Source organism: Aulonocara stuartgranti, assembly GCF_965226115.1.
Source record: "Aulonocara stuartgranti genome assembly, chromosome: 6".
NCBI classification, from domain to species: Eukaryota; Metazoa; Chordata; class Actinopteri; order Cichliformes; family Cichlidae; genus Aulonocara; species Aulonocara stuartgranti.
This window is the reverse complement of record NC_138944.1, coordinates 233641-251811: the sequence shown is the minus strand read 5'-3', so window position 1 is coordinate 251811 and position 18171 is coordinate 233641. Positions and strand designations below refer to the sequence as shown.

The 18171-nt window shown below is 43.8% G+C and overlaps 1 protein-coding gene across 7 annotated transcripts in view; it reads right to left on the bottom strand.

Moving 5' to 3' along the window:
• LOC309708269 (signal-induced proliferation-associated 1-like protein 2) overlaps window positions 1–18171 on the bottom strand; it is a 40301-nt gene that overhangs the window by 12846 nt on the left and 9284 nt on the right. For 5 of the 7 annotated variants that reach the window (XM_082536132.1, XM_082536133.1, XM_082536134.1 and 2 more), the window contains exons 7-14: window positions 14254–14411; window positions 13584–14166; window positions 13226–13500; window positions 11931–12116; window positions 11494–11565; window positions 11347–11411; window positions 10927–11239; window positions 3863–4021 (exon numbers count right to left, since the gene is read on the bottom strand). In XM_082536132.1, the coding sequence (XP_082392258.1) occupies window positions 3863–4021; window positions 10927–11239; window positions 11347–11411; window positions 11494–11565; window positions 11931–12116; window positions 13226–13500; window positions 13584–14166; window positions 14254–14411 (1811 nt within the window). Of the gene's footprint in view, window positions 1–3862; window positions 4022–10926; window positions 11240–11346; window positions 11412–11493; window positions 11594–11930; window positions 12117–13225; window positions 13501–13583; window positions 14167–14253; window positions 14412–18171 lie in introns of all 7 variants that reach the window. The other 2 variants (XM_082536131.1, XM_082536135.1) reach the window with 2 other exon arrangements.

Sequence of the window (18171 nt, the reverse complement as noted above, 5' to 3'; positions counted from 1 at the left end):
GTCCGATTGTCCAATGTGGGGGACACACTAACTACACACTAACTACACAAGATTTGCGCTAAACGTCGCAAATCTCTCACATCTCAAAACACCGCCGTCACTCTTAAAACTTCCCCCCGTTTCTTAACAACTAGATGCCACGTTGCCATATCATTTTTTGATTGGTCGACATGGTGCATTTTTGGTCGAATAGGAAAGAGAGAGGGGGGTTTGTTTTTGCTCACAGGCTTTCGAGCATTTTCCTTATAAAACGCAGTTTTTACCGTTTCTTCCCGCAGTAAATATAAACAACGACAGTATTCAGGAAGGAAACCAAACATTGCAGATTTTTTAAATGACAACTCTGGTTTCACGTGGCCGATCAACACAATTTAAAAACTGGTATAAAGTCCACACTTTGTCCATCAGTTGTTCCGTCTGTCCTGCTCACATCTCCAATGGTTGTACACGTTGTCATTAACGTGGCTTCACTCCACATCAGCCGCTTTGCTAAAACACCGGTGTCGGCACATAAGGACGCTGTCAGAGCCTGTCAACCACGTTGATTGGCTGCGTACTGTATATACGAATGTGAATCGCATCATTGGCTGGACTATGGGCTAAGGTGGCATACGGGAGCAGCCAGTCACTGACTGACACTACAAAACAGAATTGTTTTAATTTTAATTTCAATTCAGGTGAGATTTTTTTTTTTGTGTGCGCAACGCAGATTTTCTGTGCGCATAGAGCGTGCCAGCAGTGCGCAATTGCGCACGTGCGCAGCTTAGAGGAAACATTGGTGATGAGGGAGGTGCCTAAAAGTCTTTCTGATGTGATTACACTGTGTGTGAAGGTGGACGAGTGTCTACAGGTGCATCAGGGAGCTGGAAACTACAGGGTGGGCCATTTATATGGATACACCGTAATAACATGGGAATGGTTGGTGATATTAAAGTCCTGTTTGTGGCACATTAGTATATGTGAGGGGGCAAACACCTCAAGATGGGTGGTGACCATGGTGGCCATTTAGAAGTCGGCCATCTTGGATAGAACTTTTGTTTCTTCAATAGGAAGAGGGCCATGTGACATATCAGACTTATTGGTAATGTCACAAGAAAAACAATGGTGTGCTTGGTTTCAACGCAACTTTATTCTTTCATGAGTTATTTACAAGTTTCTCTTTGTTCACAGCCATTGACATGTCGAAGAGGTTAACACGTGAGGACCGGATCGAAATTGTGTTGATATCTGGTGAACGCAGTAACCAGGTCATTGACCATCTTGCTGCAAAAACTCAGGGAACGTGCCAGCTTCAGTGCATAAAGAGGGAAACACATCATCATGTAGCAATTTCAAATATCCAGTGGCCTTGAGGTTTCCATTGATGAAGAATGGACCCACTATCGTTGTACCCCATATACCATCACTTTTGTTGGTCCAACAGTCTTGGAGGGATCCATCCAGTGTGGGTTAGTGTCAGACCAATAGCGGTGGTTTTGTTTGTTAACTTCACCATTCACATAAAAGTTTGCCTCATCACTGAACAAAATCTTCTGCGTGAACTGAGGGTCCTGTTCCAGTTTTTGTTTTGCCCATTCTGCAAATTCTGTGCGCCGATCTGGGTCATCCTCGTTGAGATGCTGCAGTAGCTGGAGTTTGTAAGGGTGCCATTTGTGAGTAGCTAACATCCGCCGGAGGGATGTTTGACTAATCCCACTCTCCAGTGACATGCGGCGAGTGCTACGCTGTGGGCTCTTGCTGAATGAAGCTAGGACAGCCACTGATGTTTCTTCATTAGTGAGTTTTCTTGCGTCCACATTTTGGCAAATCCAACACTGAACCAGTTTCACGAAACTTAGCAAGCAGTTTGCTGACTGTAGCATGGGAGATGGGTGGTCTCGTAGGGTGTCATGCATTGAAATCTGCTGCAATGACCTGGTTACTGCGTTCACCAGATATCAACACAATTTCGATCCTCACGTGTTAACCTCTTCGACGTGTCAATGGCTGTGAACAAAGAGAAACTTGTAAATAACTCATGAAAGAATAAAGTTACGTTGAAACCAAGCACACCATTGTTTTTCTTGTGACATTACCAATAAGTTTGATGTGTCACGTGACTCTCTTCCTATTGAAAAAACAAAAGTTGTATCCAAGATAGCCGACTTCTAAATGGCCGCCATGGTCACCGCCCATCTTGAGGAGTTTGCCCCCTCACATATACTAATGTGCCACAAACAGGACTTCAATATCACCAACCATTCCCATGTTATTACGGTGTATCCATATAAATGGCCCACCCTGTACATTACCCAGAGGCCTCTGGGTTGCACGGAGATGGCGCTGGGGGGAGGCGCGACTGGTAGCGGAGGCAATCAGGTGTCGGACAGTGTGGAAGAGAGCGAACAACCCATCCAACTGGGTTGTTCCAGACTCTCACCCGAGGAGTGGCATCAGTGGTTGTGGGCCGGGGAGTGATTTTACTCCGGCTGCAAGGGCCATGTTGCCACTGTTTGTCCGGCTCTGCCAAAAGACCGCACCCACCAGTAGAAAAGAGAGTACGGGTGAGCGAGGTCTCCTGTTCATGGTCTCCTCCACGTCTCATGATTGCAGCAAAATTAACAGTGAAACTCAAGACTCAATCCCTTAGAGCTCTGATTGACTCTGGGGCTGAACAAAACTTTACTGACGCCTTGCTGGCGCTTAAGTTAAATTTGGGCATGGAACCTCTGTCGCATTCACTTCAGGTTACAGGGAGGAAGGACCCAAAATGCAGGATTCAGTGAGGCGAAGTTGAACTCAAAGTAAACAGCTTTATTTGCAGGTTGCAGATAAACAGCAGACTAACTACACTGGGAAAATATAAACTAACAGGCAGATAAACAGGGACCGAAACACAGAGCATAGATTGAGGGTGAGTAGACATTAACAACGCGACAGGGAACAAAGGAAACACAGGGCTAAAATACAGTAATACAGTAATCAAGGGATGAGAGACAGGAGGGGAACACACCTGGGAGAAATCACAGCTGACGAGACAGGGGAAACATAAACCGAACGCACTGACACCAGACACGAACCTCCAAAGTAAAACAGGAAACAAGAAACAGACAGACACTGAACTTAATCTAGAATAATAATCAATACTATAGAAATACACCAAAATATAAAAAACTGAAAGAGCTGGGTAAAAATGACGTGGCGTGCGCTGCGCTAACCGCTCACTGGAGCCAAGGGCCAAACTTTTGCTGTGCTGGCCGCTGCGCTCTACATTCGCCTGTTCCATGTCAAAACATGTATCTTTCTGACTCTATATCCTGTACCATAGTCTGCGTTGTATTTTAATAAAATGTATTGCTCGTTCATGAAGAAGAAGGCTTTGTAACTATCCCGACTAGTGAGAGTGCGTCCTCCCCCCACAGAGCCTTTGAAAAGTCTCTGGAGGTCCCTGGGTGAAAAACTGAATGTTTTCCTTCATCGTGTGGTTGAACTTTGTTTCTTTTGGTACGTCACAGAGCTTTGCACGGCGTGGCGGGAAGGGGGTTAGGGTTAGGGGTTAGCGGGAAAGTGCATTACGCGTAGGAATAACAGAGGACATGGATCAATATTTGATCAACAAATTGTTCATACTTGGCTACAGGTTTCACTTCAGATTATAGTAGGTGACTTTAACATTCATTTAGATGCTGAAAATAAAGACTTCAACACTGCATTGAGTTCCCGGGTAGAATCAGATGGCAGATCTGCCACAGAAACTGAGCATTTAACAGTTTCTCCTGAAAAGCCTCTCTTCTCTGATTCCTAATAACTTTTGATTTGCAGTGATGGGTGGACTGGAAAGCTCAGGTCTGACTGCCAATACGTCTTGATGAGGTCATCTCACCTGCTGGACCTGCTGGATCTCTTCGGCCCCTCCCCCTCTTGAGTAAGCCCCATTTCCTTAGTGGAGCCTTCTTTACATGTGATTAAGGCCTCAGGTGAGCTGGTAGAGGAACTGGTTTTGGACCTGCCCTCAGACCAGCTGGTGGATTCATGACAGTCACTGAGAAAGGAAGTAAAAGGTCAGCATTCATCCATCATTTTTCCATCCTTCATCTATTCATCGGTCATTCAACCATCCATCAGCAATAATCCAATCTTGTATCATCTGTCATTCATCTATCCATTATTCCTCCCTCTCTCAACCTTTCATCCATTTATCAACATCCATCCGTCATTTGTTCCATTCATCCATACGTCAACCATCAATAATTGATTCATCAATTCAATTTTCAACATAACATACAACATCTGCTGCGACCAGTTGGGGTGAGAGAAGGAAGACAGCATAAAGACAGCTGTGGAAGAGAGACAGAGATTAATAACTAATGATTCAATGTATTAACTACGGAGCCCCGCAGGGGACTGGGAGAAAAAAAATTATGATGAACTTTTGCGAGATCTCTCAAAACAAACTTGGGATCTCGCAAAAGTTGAATTCCAACAATGGCGGCATCTACTTAGTTGTAATATTACTCTTTCTGGGTCACAAAATAAACGTTTAAGATATTTTGAGGCGTGAATGTAGTTGTGTAAACACCCACTGGTGATGGCAGCTATGTTGTAGCCACAGCCACCCTGCGGTGCACTGACAGAGGCGAGGCTGCGGACACTGGCGCCACCGGGCCCTCTGACCACCACCAGTAGGCAAACATGGGGTTAGTATCTTGCCCAAAGATATTTGGCATGCAGCCAGGAGGCAGCCTGGGATCGAACCACCGACCTTCTGATTAGTGGCTGACCTGCTCTGCCACCTGAGCCACCACAGTGTGTGAATGTATGTGTGATTGATTGAATGACTGAATGTAGTGTAAAGCGCTTTGGGGTCCTTAGGGACTGAGTAAGGCGCTATACAAATGCAAGCCATTTTGTGTAAACGTCAGATATCTGCTCTGTTTACAAGACATCACATATTTGCAAAAGTGCTCCGACGTTTTCGGAGATCTGACACCCACCATCTCGAAGCTAACGGGAGGTCGAGACCTACTACAGCCGGGAGGAACACCGCTTTCCCGGCACATCGTGCCTCGACCTCCCGGTTGGCTTCGAGCTGGCGGCCTCCGAAGAATGCGGCTAAAACTTTTGCGAGATCGCAAAAGTTTTGCGAGATCCCGAGTTAGTTTTGAGAGATCTCGCAAAAGTCCGTCTTAATTCTTTTTTTCTCAATTCAATAACTTGAATTTAAGGATTAAAAATACAGTTTTCACGAAACACTGTTAAATGTTTAGTTTCTATGTATTATGTCAGAACAGGAAGTAGAGTGTGATTAAAGTGGTTGATTGGTTCTTTTACATTTTGAGAGAAGCCAATTGAGTCTAATAACAGATTAAATGTCTCTGTCTGGGTCTTTGGTTGATTAACAAGCTGGAGTGGAAGGTTGCTGCCACACCGCCACTCAGCCTGTGCTTTGAGGACTCTGACAGTTAGTATAACACAGGGCTGTTGATTCAGTCATCACACAGTAACCAGGTTTCTGTAAGGCAGAGTAAATCAATTTATTGATTAATAACAAGTATTAGTTCATGTACTAATAGGACTTAGAAGAGAGAGACCTAATGCTTATTAATCTGCATTTCAGTGTTTTATTGGAGTTGTGGACACTATATTGTTCTTTCTAGAACTGAATAGAATAGAATAGAATAGAATAGAATAGCCTTTTGTCAATTTTTAGGTTTAAATTGTTTTTTTTTTTCTTACTTTGTTTTTTTTGGTGGTTTGGGAGCTGACACGGTTTTAAAGGGAATGGAGTTTTGGGGGTGGAGAGTAGCTGCAAAGAGGCGTGTAACACTGCAACTCTGATTCTGATTTATCTTTCAGCCATCCATCTATCGTTTGTCGATCCTTTATTTTATTTATTTATTTTTTAGAAAAAGGGGCAATACATATTAATGAACATTTTAACAAATGTAAATATGCCAGATTATAGCCTTGGGCTAATTTCCATCTGCAGACCCTCTGGCAGGTTGGTGTTAAACACAAGTTAGTAAAAACATACAGGGACACTATTTACAGGTCATGTGACAAGGACAAAAACAGTGATCACATTATACTAGAACAAACAATGACAAGGAGAGTGGACACAGAGGACAGTATAGATAACAATAACAGAAACACATCAATTATATTGCACAAACCCCAGTATTGTACATGCCCTGACCATCGTGATATTGCGTTCACCCATTGCACTAACAGTTGTTTCCCTTTTTGTAATACACTAAATCTTTTTCCCGTCCAATATAAAACATGATTATTAAACATGATTACATGTTTGTGTGTCCCTCAGCCGCCCTTTTAGGTGACTCATAAAGATGGGTAGACTTGTACTTTCCCTCACTGACAGTGGAAGACTATTCCAGAAGCTCACTCCCTGATATGACAGAGCATCTGTGAAAAGGTGCTCCGTCTGAGTGCCAGTTCACAATCACCTCTAACAGTGGCTCGAGTCAGTCGAGACCCGGCAACACTGCTAGACTTTTGTTTAATAAAATCACTGATTGGTCGAGGCGCCAGACCATGTATAACTTTGTATATTAGACAGGCAGATTTAAATAATTTGAAATTAGTAAAATTTAAAAACTTGTATTTTTCTAAAATTTGACAATGGTGATATGAAAAAGGTTTTTTATCTAATATTTTCAATGCTCTTTTGTAGCATACTTCAATTGGCCCAATAGCAGCAGAGCTTGTATAGGACCAACTTGTAATACAGTATTCAATATGAGCCGGTATCATAGAGAGCAGGAATGTAATCGCTGCTGTGTCTGTTAATGATGTGCAGATATGTCTGAAGTTCTGTATATTAACATTTACAGTTTTCACTACTTTTTTAATGTGTTTTTTAAAGGATAATTTAGAGTCTAGTAGCACTCCCAAATACTTAAATTCCTCAACATTAATTAATTCTTGTGCACCCAAGCAGACTTTTACTGCAGCCACGGTTGTTTTAGGTTTACTAAAAAACATTGATACAGTCTTTTTAAAATTAAGGCACAAGCATGAGTCATTCAGCCATTTTTGTAAATCATGTAATTCCAGTGAAAGCTGATGGGCTGCATCATCAGCAGTTTTGGCTTGTGTAAAAATTACCGTATCATCGGCATACATAATCGTGTCCACATTTTTGCACACATTAGGCAAGGCATTTACATAAAGTGAAAATAACAGGGGGCCTAGAATTGAACCCTGGGGGACACCTTGTGTACAGTAAAGATAGGATGACTTGCTATTCTTTATTTGCACGCATTGTTTTCTATCTGATAGATAAGACTGTATCCATTTAACAGTGTGATTACTAAAGTAAAATGTCGACAGTCTAGACAAGAGCTTAAGATGATTCACAGTGTCAAATGCACGCTTGAAATCAAGAAAAACAGCCGCAACATAACTGCTCTTGTCTAAGTAAGATTTCACTCTCAACAAAAACACAGACAACCGTTTCAGTTGAATGAAGAGTGCGAAATCCGAATTGCATAGGGTGCAAACCCGGATTGGAGTCATTAAGATGTTTGATGATAGAGTTAACAACCCACGTTTCTGCTATCTTTGAAAAGATAGGGAGTATGCTAATTAGCAGGGTCTGTTTTATCACCCGATTTATAAATTGGTGTAACTTTTGCCACCTTCCAACTCAGAGGAACGACTGCCTGCGTCATTGATAAATTAATAAGATGGGTCACAGGCACCAAAAAACAAGATTTATAATGCTTCAAGAAATTGGTATCAAATCCAAACTCATCCCTTGCTTTAGAACTTCTTAATTTAGAGATTATATTTTCTACTTCATTTTCTGTAATTTTCTGAATATTGAACTTTGAATCTGGAGAAGAAACATCCTCTTTGGTGTCGGCATTCCCAATATTTTGTTGAGGGTCACAAGAATTAGAAAACAATTGTGCAATTTCATTAATGGTACTTTGGAAAATCATTTAAATTAGTAGCTAGGCTGAGAGGCTCTGATACCAGTTCATTGGCAAATTTAAGTTCAAGGTCTGTATCAGCATTATGCTTACTGTTATCAAGGAGTTTGTTAATATTTTCCCAAATATTTTCTCTGGACCCAGTGGAGGTGGTGAGTGACAGGAGAACGGCGGCTAAGCTGTCATCCCTGTTGGACAACATCTCCCACCCCATGCAGCAGACTGTGACAGCACTGAGCAGCTCCTTCAGTGGGAGACTGCGGCACCCACGGTGTGGGACGGAGAGATTTCGCAGGTCTTTCCTCCCCACTGCTGTCAGACTCCACAATAAAGACTTTAACTGATCAAGCACACACATCCATACATATGCAATAATACTAAGTGCAATAATCCTTTCTGTCATCGTTGTATTTTTACTCAGTTGTATATAGTATTTGTATTTGTATTCTATTTTTATCTTATTGTATATTTATTTTATTTTATTCTACTGTATATAGTATTTTATTTTATTCTATTCTGTACAGTTGTGTACTGTATTTATTCTTATTGTATTCTAATTTTTGCCTCATAACTTTTGCACTGTCCACTTCCTGCTGTGACAAAACAAATTTCCCACGTGTGGGACTAATAAAGGTTATCTTATCTTATCTTATCTTATCTTAAATTAGGTTACAGTTTCCTTTGGCACTATTAATTACAGTCATGAAAAAAATTTGCTTTTGCCATTCTCAAAGTTTGCGTGACTTTATTCCTTGCCGATGTAAAATGTAATCGATCAGTATTTAATCCAGATTGTAACGATTTTTGAAGTAACTGGTCTCTGAGTCTCATAAGCTGTTTACATTCAATATTAATCCAAGGCAAGGAATAAACTCTTTTCTTTAAATGGCTCTCTTTCTGAAACTGTGACAAGACCCCTTTAATAGCAGAGTATAATAGATCACAACATTTATTAGTGTCATCACAGGATAGTATGCTAGTCCAATCAAAATTATTTAGAGCTGCCATTAAATGTTGCTCTTGACTATTAGCCATACAGTCATAAATAAGTTTGTCCATTGATCGACGTATCAACCATTCTTCCTTTTATTATTCATCGAGCCATCATCCATCGTTGGAAGTTTCAGCCATCACCCACTTCAGTGAACAGAAAAAACCCGACTTCAGTGTTTTCCACGCAATCCATGATATGAAAACTGAATGTGGAAGCATTTCCACAAAAGGAATCATAAAAAATCAAGCACAAAGTCAACCAGATCAATGTCTTGTATGGGCTCAGAATGTGGTCATAAATATTTTGTACTTGTAAATCAGTTTCGTATGTGTAAAAAGAATTTGTGTGTGGACTTAGCCAAAAAAAACCCTGCAAGTTAAAAGTACGAATTTTGACCCTATTTTTCTTCCTTTCATCTGATTGGTCAATGTCATGTCAATCACAAATGTAACAATCCAATCAGAGAACAGATGGGTTTGGCTGTCGGAGGGGTGCTTTTTTGAACTCCTTGAAGGGTTTGAAGCTGGAGGACCTCTATATAAATATCCGATAGCAGCTAGGTCCCCTAACTTTCAGCAGCTGTTGAAAGGATAAAGTTGTGCTATATCAGTGGTTAGAAACACCATTATTACTTTAGGATTAGTTTAACACAAAGTCAGGGCTGACCCGGGACCATTGCTGTAAGTCACAGTGCGCAGCATGAAGGTCCTTTCACATCAGAGGCAGCATGTGCTGCTAATGCTAACTAAAAGCCAAGGATCCAGGATTTGTTGCGCTGGCTGCTGAGCTCTGTGTGCAGCAGCTCTACCTGCACTAGATGCACCTGTCGTTTCTATCTCTGACTTTATCTCCTCTACAAGAGTTTCTGTTTTTTTTATTGTTTCTTCAAATGTTCAATAAAAACATGTATGCTAATTCATAACAAAGGAAAGCTTTGTAATGAAGACTGTCATTTCCAAACACTGCCCGCCCCCCGCGGTCCGCAGCGCTGTTGAAAAGGCTGTGGAAGTCCCTGTATTAAACACGTAGACCTGTGACACAAAAATCACCAAACTCGGACGACCTCAGACTGTTTTCCTTCGTGGTGATGAAGGAAAACGCTGGGTTGGCATGTAAATGGTAAATGGCCTGCATTTGTATAGCGCATTACTTGCGCAGGACCCCAAAGCGCTTTACACTACATTCAGTCATTCGCCCATTCACACACACATTCACACACTGGTGATGGCAGCTACATTGTAGCCACAGCTGCCCTGGGGCGCACTGACAGAGGCGAGGCTGCCGGACACTGGCGCCACCGGGCCCTCTGACCACCACCAGTAGGCAAACACGGGGTTAGTATCTTGCCCAAGGATATTTGGCATGCAGCCAGGAGGCAGCCTGGGATCGAACCACCGACCTTCTGATTAGTGGCTGACCTGCTCTGCCACCTTATTCTCTTTAAAGACCTGCAGTTCAAAAAAGCACCCCTCCGACAGCCAAACCCATCTGTTCTCTGATTGGATTGTTACATTTGTGATTGACATGACATTGACCAATCAGATGAAAGGAAGATCGGGTCAAAATTCGTACTTCTTTTTACACATACAAAGCTGATTTACAAGTACAAAATATTTATGACCACATTTTGAGCCCATAGTCTTGCAGTACTCTAGTTATTTTGGATCCCATCGACTCCCAAGAGAAACTCTGATGCAGCTGTTTTGTTTGCCCAGCTGATTGATCCAACGTGAAATTTGACTACATGGAAATGTATTACTGAATAAGAAGGATAAATCCAAGTTTGGTCAAGATAAAGGTGTTGAGGACAACGTTGGACAACACTAACCTTGGCACTCTGCTATGCCCAGAAATAATGGGCTGAACATTTACTCAAATGTTAAATCCGAACACTCCAACTGGCTGACTGCCCTCAGGCTGTGGAGCTCAATGGAAAAATAAATACACAATGTAAAAATCACAGTTAGAGATTACATCATTTGTTTACTTGCAGCTCACCAGGACAGAGAGCAGGTCTCACTCAGGTTGGTCATGTGACCGGCCGAGATTGTCCATTTGCCTCTCTGGATATCGCTCAGGACCAGCGTCGCCCCAGCCCCAGCTGGTTGGGCTGATGATGTGCAGGGGGCGGAGTCAATTCCGCTGTCCATTGAAGGCACCTTAGTGTGAGTGAGATGACAGTCGGAGTATCTGCTCTCGCTGCCGCTGCTGCTGGAAAGCGTGTTGTTGGCATCCATCAGACTGGGCTGAAACCCCCCCCGAGCCTTCGTCACACGATGAGGATGATCGTGATGACAAAGGTGACTGGCCTCTGGAGGAGAAGATGAAGATGTTCCAGGTTGTTGTTAAAGTTCAAAGGGTTAAATGTCAAAGCTCAGAGCTGCAGAGCCAAACCAGGTCACATCCAGGTAAACCCACCTTTAGATCTCCCGATCTTCTCAAGTGAGTCTTCTTCAGAGCTGACTGCCCAATCAGGACGAGCTCTGAAAGCAAGATTGACATCAACAGATAATCCGATTACTTTGTTTAAAAGAAAACGTAGATCGCTAATGGATCAATAATTACCCCCATCGGGCATGGCTCTGTGGAGTCAAAGGTGGTCCGGGGTCAACGGAAGTCGAGTGTTTGCTTGGTGACCTGCAGAAGGACAGAGTGCTGAGGGATTCTGGGTAAAGAAACGGTCTGGATTAATGATCCTAACTGATATCAATCAATAATCATCACATCAGCCCTAAAAACCTTACATGACTGCTTCAACACAGAAACAAGTGAAAGAATATCAGGCCAATAATCCTCTATGATGTAACAACACAAACAAAACTCGACACGAGGAACTGCAAAGACGAGAACAGATTCAATAATATTCTAAATAAACTTCCGACGTGGAGAAAAATGCTCCTGATGGAAGGAAGGAAGGAAGTTTTGCTGGACTTCGGCAACTCTGACTGTCTCTGGTTATTGTGACACAAACTGACCCCCACAGACAGGTACAGGTGTGTTACCTGGATCCCTCATTCAATTGTTTAATTGGTCTCAGTTGCTGTTCCAGTTCACCTGGGATGCTCTGAGTAGGCGGAGCTTCTAACACCTTGTGCCAGGTGGGTGGGGTTACTCTTAATGGGTGGGAAGTGATGTCAGAGTCCAGTTTGTACTCAAACCTCGGGACTTGGTAGATTTCTGAGAAACTCCTGAAGACCGAAGAACAAAGAGAGGAGAGCGAGCGAGTGAGTGAGTGTGTGAGTGATCGTTTACAGAAAAAGTCCAAGTCTGTACTGACTGATGTCACTCCTCGTGCTCCGTCACTTTAAACCAATCACTGCTGATGTAAAACTCAACAAAAATGCCTCCACAGGCTTTCCCTCTGCTATCCTCAGATTTACTGGCTGCTGATTGGTTGGTGTAGTTTATCTGCTCCTTATTTTTACTTATTATAGTCAAACTGTAAGGAGCGTTTATGAGGCGGGTTCCTGTGTTCCCGTTAACAGCGTACTCCACGCGTTATCCTCAGGTTTTCTGCTCTGATAATCTTCACTCTGAGGAAATGACCTCAAAGCTGCAGCTTATTACTAATTCAGGCCATTTTGTATCCCTGAGTGAGTTTACTGACTGTAAATGCACTGAAGGAGGCCGGCTGAGTTCTTTTATTTTGCCTTATATATAATTTGCCTGTTCGGTTTTTCAGAGAAAATAAATTATTCATCTGGTGGATCTTTTTTTCCCACGCACAGCTGATTAACTGATTTCTGGTCTAAAGCCACATCAAACTTGCTGCAGGGATGTCACGATGTGGTCAGCGTGACGTGAGCTTGTCCTCACAACGGTCAAAGCCTCTTTATGCACTGCTAGGTGTCAGTCAGAGCCCAAAGGATCATGCAAACCTGATTCAAGCTCAGATCTCCTGGGATTCTGGACACGTGATGGCGTGGCCCTGGCACTCGGATTATGTTTGACCCTGAAATCTGACTTACAGGTGTGCAGTCAAACTCACACAGTGAGAGGATTACAGCTCATAATCCATCCTCCATCTGTGGCAGAGAACTCAGGAAACATTTAATGATGGCACAGGAAGTCCTGACATCCTGAGATATGAAGATTAAACGAGCCTATTTTTACCGATGTTATCAGCCACAGTGAGCAGCAGCCTACCAGTTGACTTTTACCACATAAGCGAAACAGAACTATAAACAGATTGAAACACTAAAAATCTCTCAAACATTTTCTATTCGGCATTTGCGTTTCATATATTTATATTTTCTTCTAACCATTAAAATAAAGTTCAAATAAACCATCATGTGACCTGCGAGGTGTCCCATCTTCGTGCGGCAGAATAACGACCACGCTCACGGTCATCGATGTCCTCAGCAGCTCAATCATCTGCTTATGTGATAGCTTTACTATGGCGACCGCGCAGATCTCCATTATCCTACAGCCGGGCCGGAGACCCTCCTTCCACGCAAAACTGTTGGTCTCAACATCCGCCACCACTCCTTCAAAGTTCACGTGAAACCCAAACTGACCGTGGCGGTTCCTCCTCAGAATCATGTCCACAGCAGGACCGCCATGAGTCACCAGCTGAGGTCAGAAAACAGATGACATCAGATCATTCTTGTGTATGACACATGCTCAGATTCAGGTTCACAAAGGATTCTGGTCACCTGCAGTCTCTGGGCAATCTCGCGGCTGTCCTCCCAGCCTCTCTCTCGTGTCGACAGCATCACACAGTCTCCGTGTTCGTAGAAAAGTTTAATGCCTTTGTGGCCGGCGTTCCAGCCAATCACGCCTCTGCAGTAACAGTGAAACACTACCTGTCTGCTGGCTTCCTCTACAAGCACCACAAACTCACTGGAGATGGCGAGCTGGCATGGTACATCAAAAGAGCAGCTGAAGTCTTTTGCTGTCACACTCCAGGTGAGAGCCCCAGCAGTGTTCAGGTAAGCATGAGGCCGTGGTGCGCTGCGCTCTTTTTTCTTTACTACCAGAGAGATAAAGCTGAACTTGATGGAAGATGATGAGTCCACTAGCACTGATGTGGAAAAGTTTTCCACCAGCTCCTTCAGGTGCTCCTGTCTGCGTAGTGCTCTTATTGTGACAAAGGTCTCTGACCTGTGCGCAGCATTTTCGGCATTAATGATCTTCGTCAGCAGGAAATTTCTGAATTCAGGTGAGGCTGAAAACATCCAACCTGGTGGGATCAAGGGACCAAAGAACGGGATGTCTCTACGCCTGGACACTGCAATACTAACAGGACACAAATGACACATCAACAGGTCTCAACTGTTCTACCTGCTCACGTTATAATCTCACCTGCTCTAGTTACAATCCTACCTGTAACAGGTGTGCTGGCTGCAGGGACGGTGGACTCGAACGATGATGAAGACATGTTGGGAATGTGAGCAGATGTTCTGCGGACTGAAGGGCGGGGAGTTCGGCTCCTGGAAGATTACTGTGACGAAGTCATTCCCAGTAAGACTCTTATGAAGCAGCTGAAACACACACACACACGATTTACAGCGATTTTATCTTAAGAGCTTGAAAAAAGCCAATTGGACTTCTTTGAGTTTGTGAAGATGTTTCAGATCTCATCCCATCCAATCCGATTTTCAGGGCCGAGTACAATAACCTCAGTTTGATCTGAATGAAGAAGCAGAAAGTTAGCGGCCATCCAGGTCTTTATGTCTTTAAGACATTCCTGCAGTTTAACTCATTGGTGTGTGTTATCTGGCTTCATGGACAGATAGAGCTGGGTGTCATCTGCATAGCAGTGTAAATGTATGCTATGTCTTCTAATGATGCTGCCTAAGGGAAGCATGTATAATGTAAACAGAATTGGTCCTAGCACTGAACCCTGTGCAACTCCATAATTAACCTCAGTGTGTGAAGAGGACTCTCCATTTACATGGCAAATGGTAAATGGCCTGTATTTGTATAGCGCTTTTACTAGTCCGTAAGGACCCCAAAGCACTTTACACTACCTTCAGTCATCCACACACTCACACACATTCACACACTGGTGATGGCAGCTACATTGTAGCCACAGCCACCCTGGAGCGCACTGACAGAGGCGAGGCTGCCGGACACTGGCATCACCGGGTCCTCTGACCATCACCAGTAGGTGAAGTGTCTCGCCCAAGGACACAACGACTGAGACTGTCGGAGTTGGGGCCCAAACCAGCAACCTTCCGATTACAAGACGAACTGCCAACTCTTGAGCCACGATCGCCCCGTGAACAATTTGGAGTCTATTAGATAGATATGATACAAACCACTGCAGCTCGGTGATTTTAATATTCATGTCTGTTGCCCAGGGAAGCCGCTGGCTAAGGACTTTGTGAACCCTTTTAATTTTGTTCAATCTGTTAAGGGTGCCACTCAAGAACGTGGTCACACGTTGAACTTGGCATCATCATATGTATTTGTACATTCCCTGACCATATGCCCATTTTATTTGACATTGTTCCTCTTTTAAAACCAACCTGCCAGAGGGTCTGCAGATGGAAATTAGCCCAAGGCTGCATTGAATCATATCTGTTATTAACCTCTGTCTCTCTTCCACAGCATGTCTTTTATCCTGTCTTCCTTCTCTCACCCCAACCGGTCGCAGCAGATGGCCGCCCCTCCCTGAGCCTGGTTCTGCCGGAGGTTTCTTCCTGTTAAAAGGGAGTTTTTCCTTCCCACTGTCACCAAAGTGCTTGCTCATAGGGGGTCATATGATTGTTGGGTTTTTCTCTGTATCTATGAAGCGCCTTGAGGCGACTTTTGTTGTGATTTGGCGCTATATGAATAAAATTGAATTGAATTGAATTGAAGGCTATAATCTGGCACATTTACATTTGTTAAAATGTTCATTAATATGTATTGCCCCTCTTTCTAAATAAAATAAAATCGTCCTGCTGTTAGACGGCTTGCACCTGGCCGACGCTGTTGTGCCGAACTTAATACCAGTCTCTTGCCACGTCAAGTACCAAGTGAGTTTAAGCATGCAGTTATCCATCCTTTACTTAAGAAACTGGGCTCAGACATTTCAATTACGACAAACTTCAGACCCATCTCAAAGCTTCCTTTTCTGAATAAGATCCTGGAAGCTGAGGAACCATCTAAGTGATTTTCAAATTCCAGAAGCTCTTCAGTCCGACTCTAAGCTGTTTCACAGCATGGAGACACCTCTCATAAAGGTTATGAATAACATTTTGTTAGTGACGGACTGTGGTAAAAATGTATTGGTTGTTTTGTTGAATCTGACTGCTGCATTTGACACAGCGGATCATGACCTGCTGATCTCTCGACTACAGCATTGTGTAGGAATTTCTGGCTTGGCAGCTTCATGGATAAAACCATATCTCTCTGACAGGAACGTTTGTGTTAAGTTGGGTTCGGCCTCATCCTCTGTGGCCCCTCTGCCATGAGGTGTACTGCAAGGATCTATTTTTGGGCCACTACTGTTTTCATTGTATCTCCTGCCACTGGGAGCCACTGGGAAATTGAAAACACAAAATTTAATGACTGACGATTGCCAGCTTTACCTACCTTTCAATCACTGTGATAGCGCCTCGATTGGACTCCTGCTTGATTGTCTTAGCAAAGTTAAATCATGGCTGGCCCTGCAGTTTTTTAATTTTAATGAATGTAAAACATAGGGACTTTTATTCAGTCCCAATCTGGTACACCAGATGTTGACTTTGCTCCTCACCTGAAGAGCTCGGTTACTAATCTTGGGCTGCACTTAGTTTTGATGGCCACATAAATGGCGTAGTAAAATCCTCATTCTGTCACCTCAGACGTCTATTGAAGGTCAAGCCTTTTCTTTCCAGGCGTGACTTGGAAACTGTCATCCATGCTTTTATAACCTTACGCTTAGATAACTGCAACTCCCTTTTAATAGGGGTTGGCCAAAGCACTCTGCCACGGCTGCAAATGCCTGACGTTCATGAAGTCATTACTAGTTAACATTAAAGGGATGGTTGGCTCAGCAGTGCTCTGACTGTTTTTCAGCCTGGCTACAGTGCTGAAGAGAAATCTAGGGTTGTTCTTATTTTCTTCAACCAGTGATGAATAGCATTAGTATAGCATTAGTATAGTATAGCACAGTACAAATGTTTTTAGTTTTTTTTTTAGAGCAACAAACTATTTCTCCAGGCTAAATGATGACCTTCTAAATTAGTTTCCTCTCCATCTTAGCAGTTATCTGTTAATTATACTAGGGGCTGACTGCGTGACAAGTGGCGGCGGCGCAGCAGTCGTGGATGTGAGTCAAGGCTCACAGGCGGCAGGTGGCCGGCGCACAGGCCCCCACCGCATGCTGGCCTCTGGTGGAAGCCAGGCAGGTCCAGCTGCCGTGCAGACCTCAACTCTAACCCTGGGCAGGTCCCTCCCGGAGTGGGTATGCGTGCGGAAGTAGGCTGTGCCCTGGCTGGCCTCTCCCTGGGACCGGTACGGGTGCCAAAGCAGTCCGGTCATCAGTCACTCCCATGCAGTCAAGGGATGTCGGCGGGGTCTTCGCCAAGACCCGATCCGAGCTGCCAAACTCTACCAACTGCATCCGGTGCTTGGACCGATCCTGCAGTTGTTCCTGCTGGCGGTAACACCGCTCCCTCTTTGTAGCTGCGAGTTTGGCCACCATTTGGGCCAGCGCCTCCCTTGGCTGTCCCGGTCATGGTTCTGCCATGCTACGATCCTGGGTTTCGGGATGCACAGCAGACCAGATCACATTCTTTCACTTTTCTTTTATCTCTGCTGTTGTTTTGAACACTCGGTTGCAGCTTTTCAGCTGTCGCCACAGACACCAACAACAACAACAACAACAGGACCCAGTTCATTCTTCTTTTAAGCCAGTAAGGCTTGATTTCTCATGCCGCTCAGGTGTGACTCTGCAGCGGTGCCACAGACAATGCTCCGCCACACCACCCCTAGCCTGGACCCTCTCAGTGAGGTCATTGTCAAGACTGGCTACAGATACTGAATACAGAACGTGGCAAACGTCAGCCACTGTATGCCAGGAGTGAACAAGACATCGATTCACTGATTCAAACCACGAGAATCTACAGCAATAACATCGGAATTTCATTCAGACTGGAGAAATGTAGTTGGACGGTAACGAAAAGAGGGATGCTAGTCAGAACTGAGGGGACTGCACTACCAGAAGCAACAATGCAGACATTGAGGACAGCTACAAGTACCCAGGAATCCTACAGGCAAATGGGAATCATGAAGAAGCTGCTAGGGAAGTCCCAACCATCAAGTACCTGC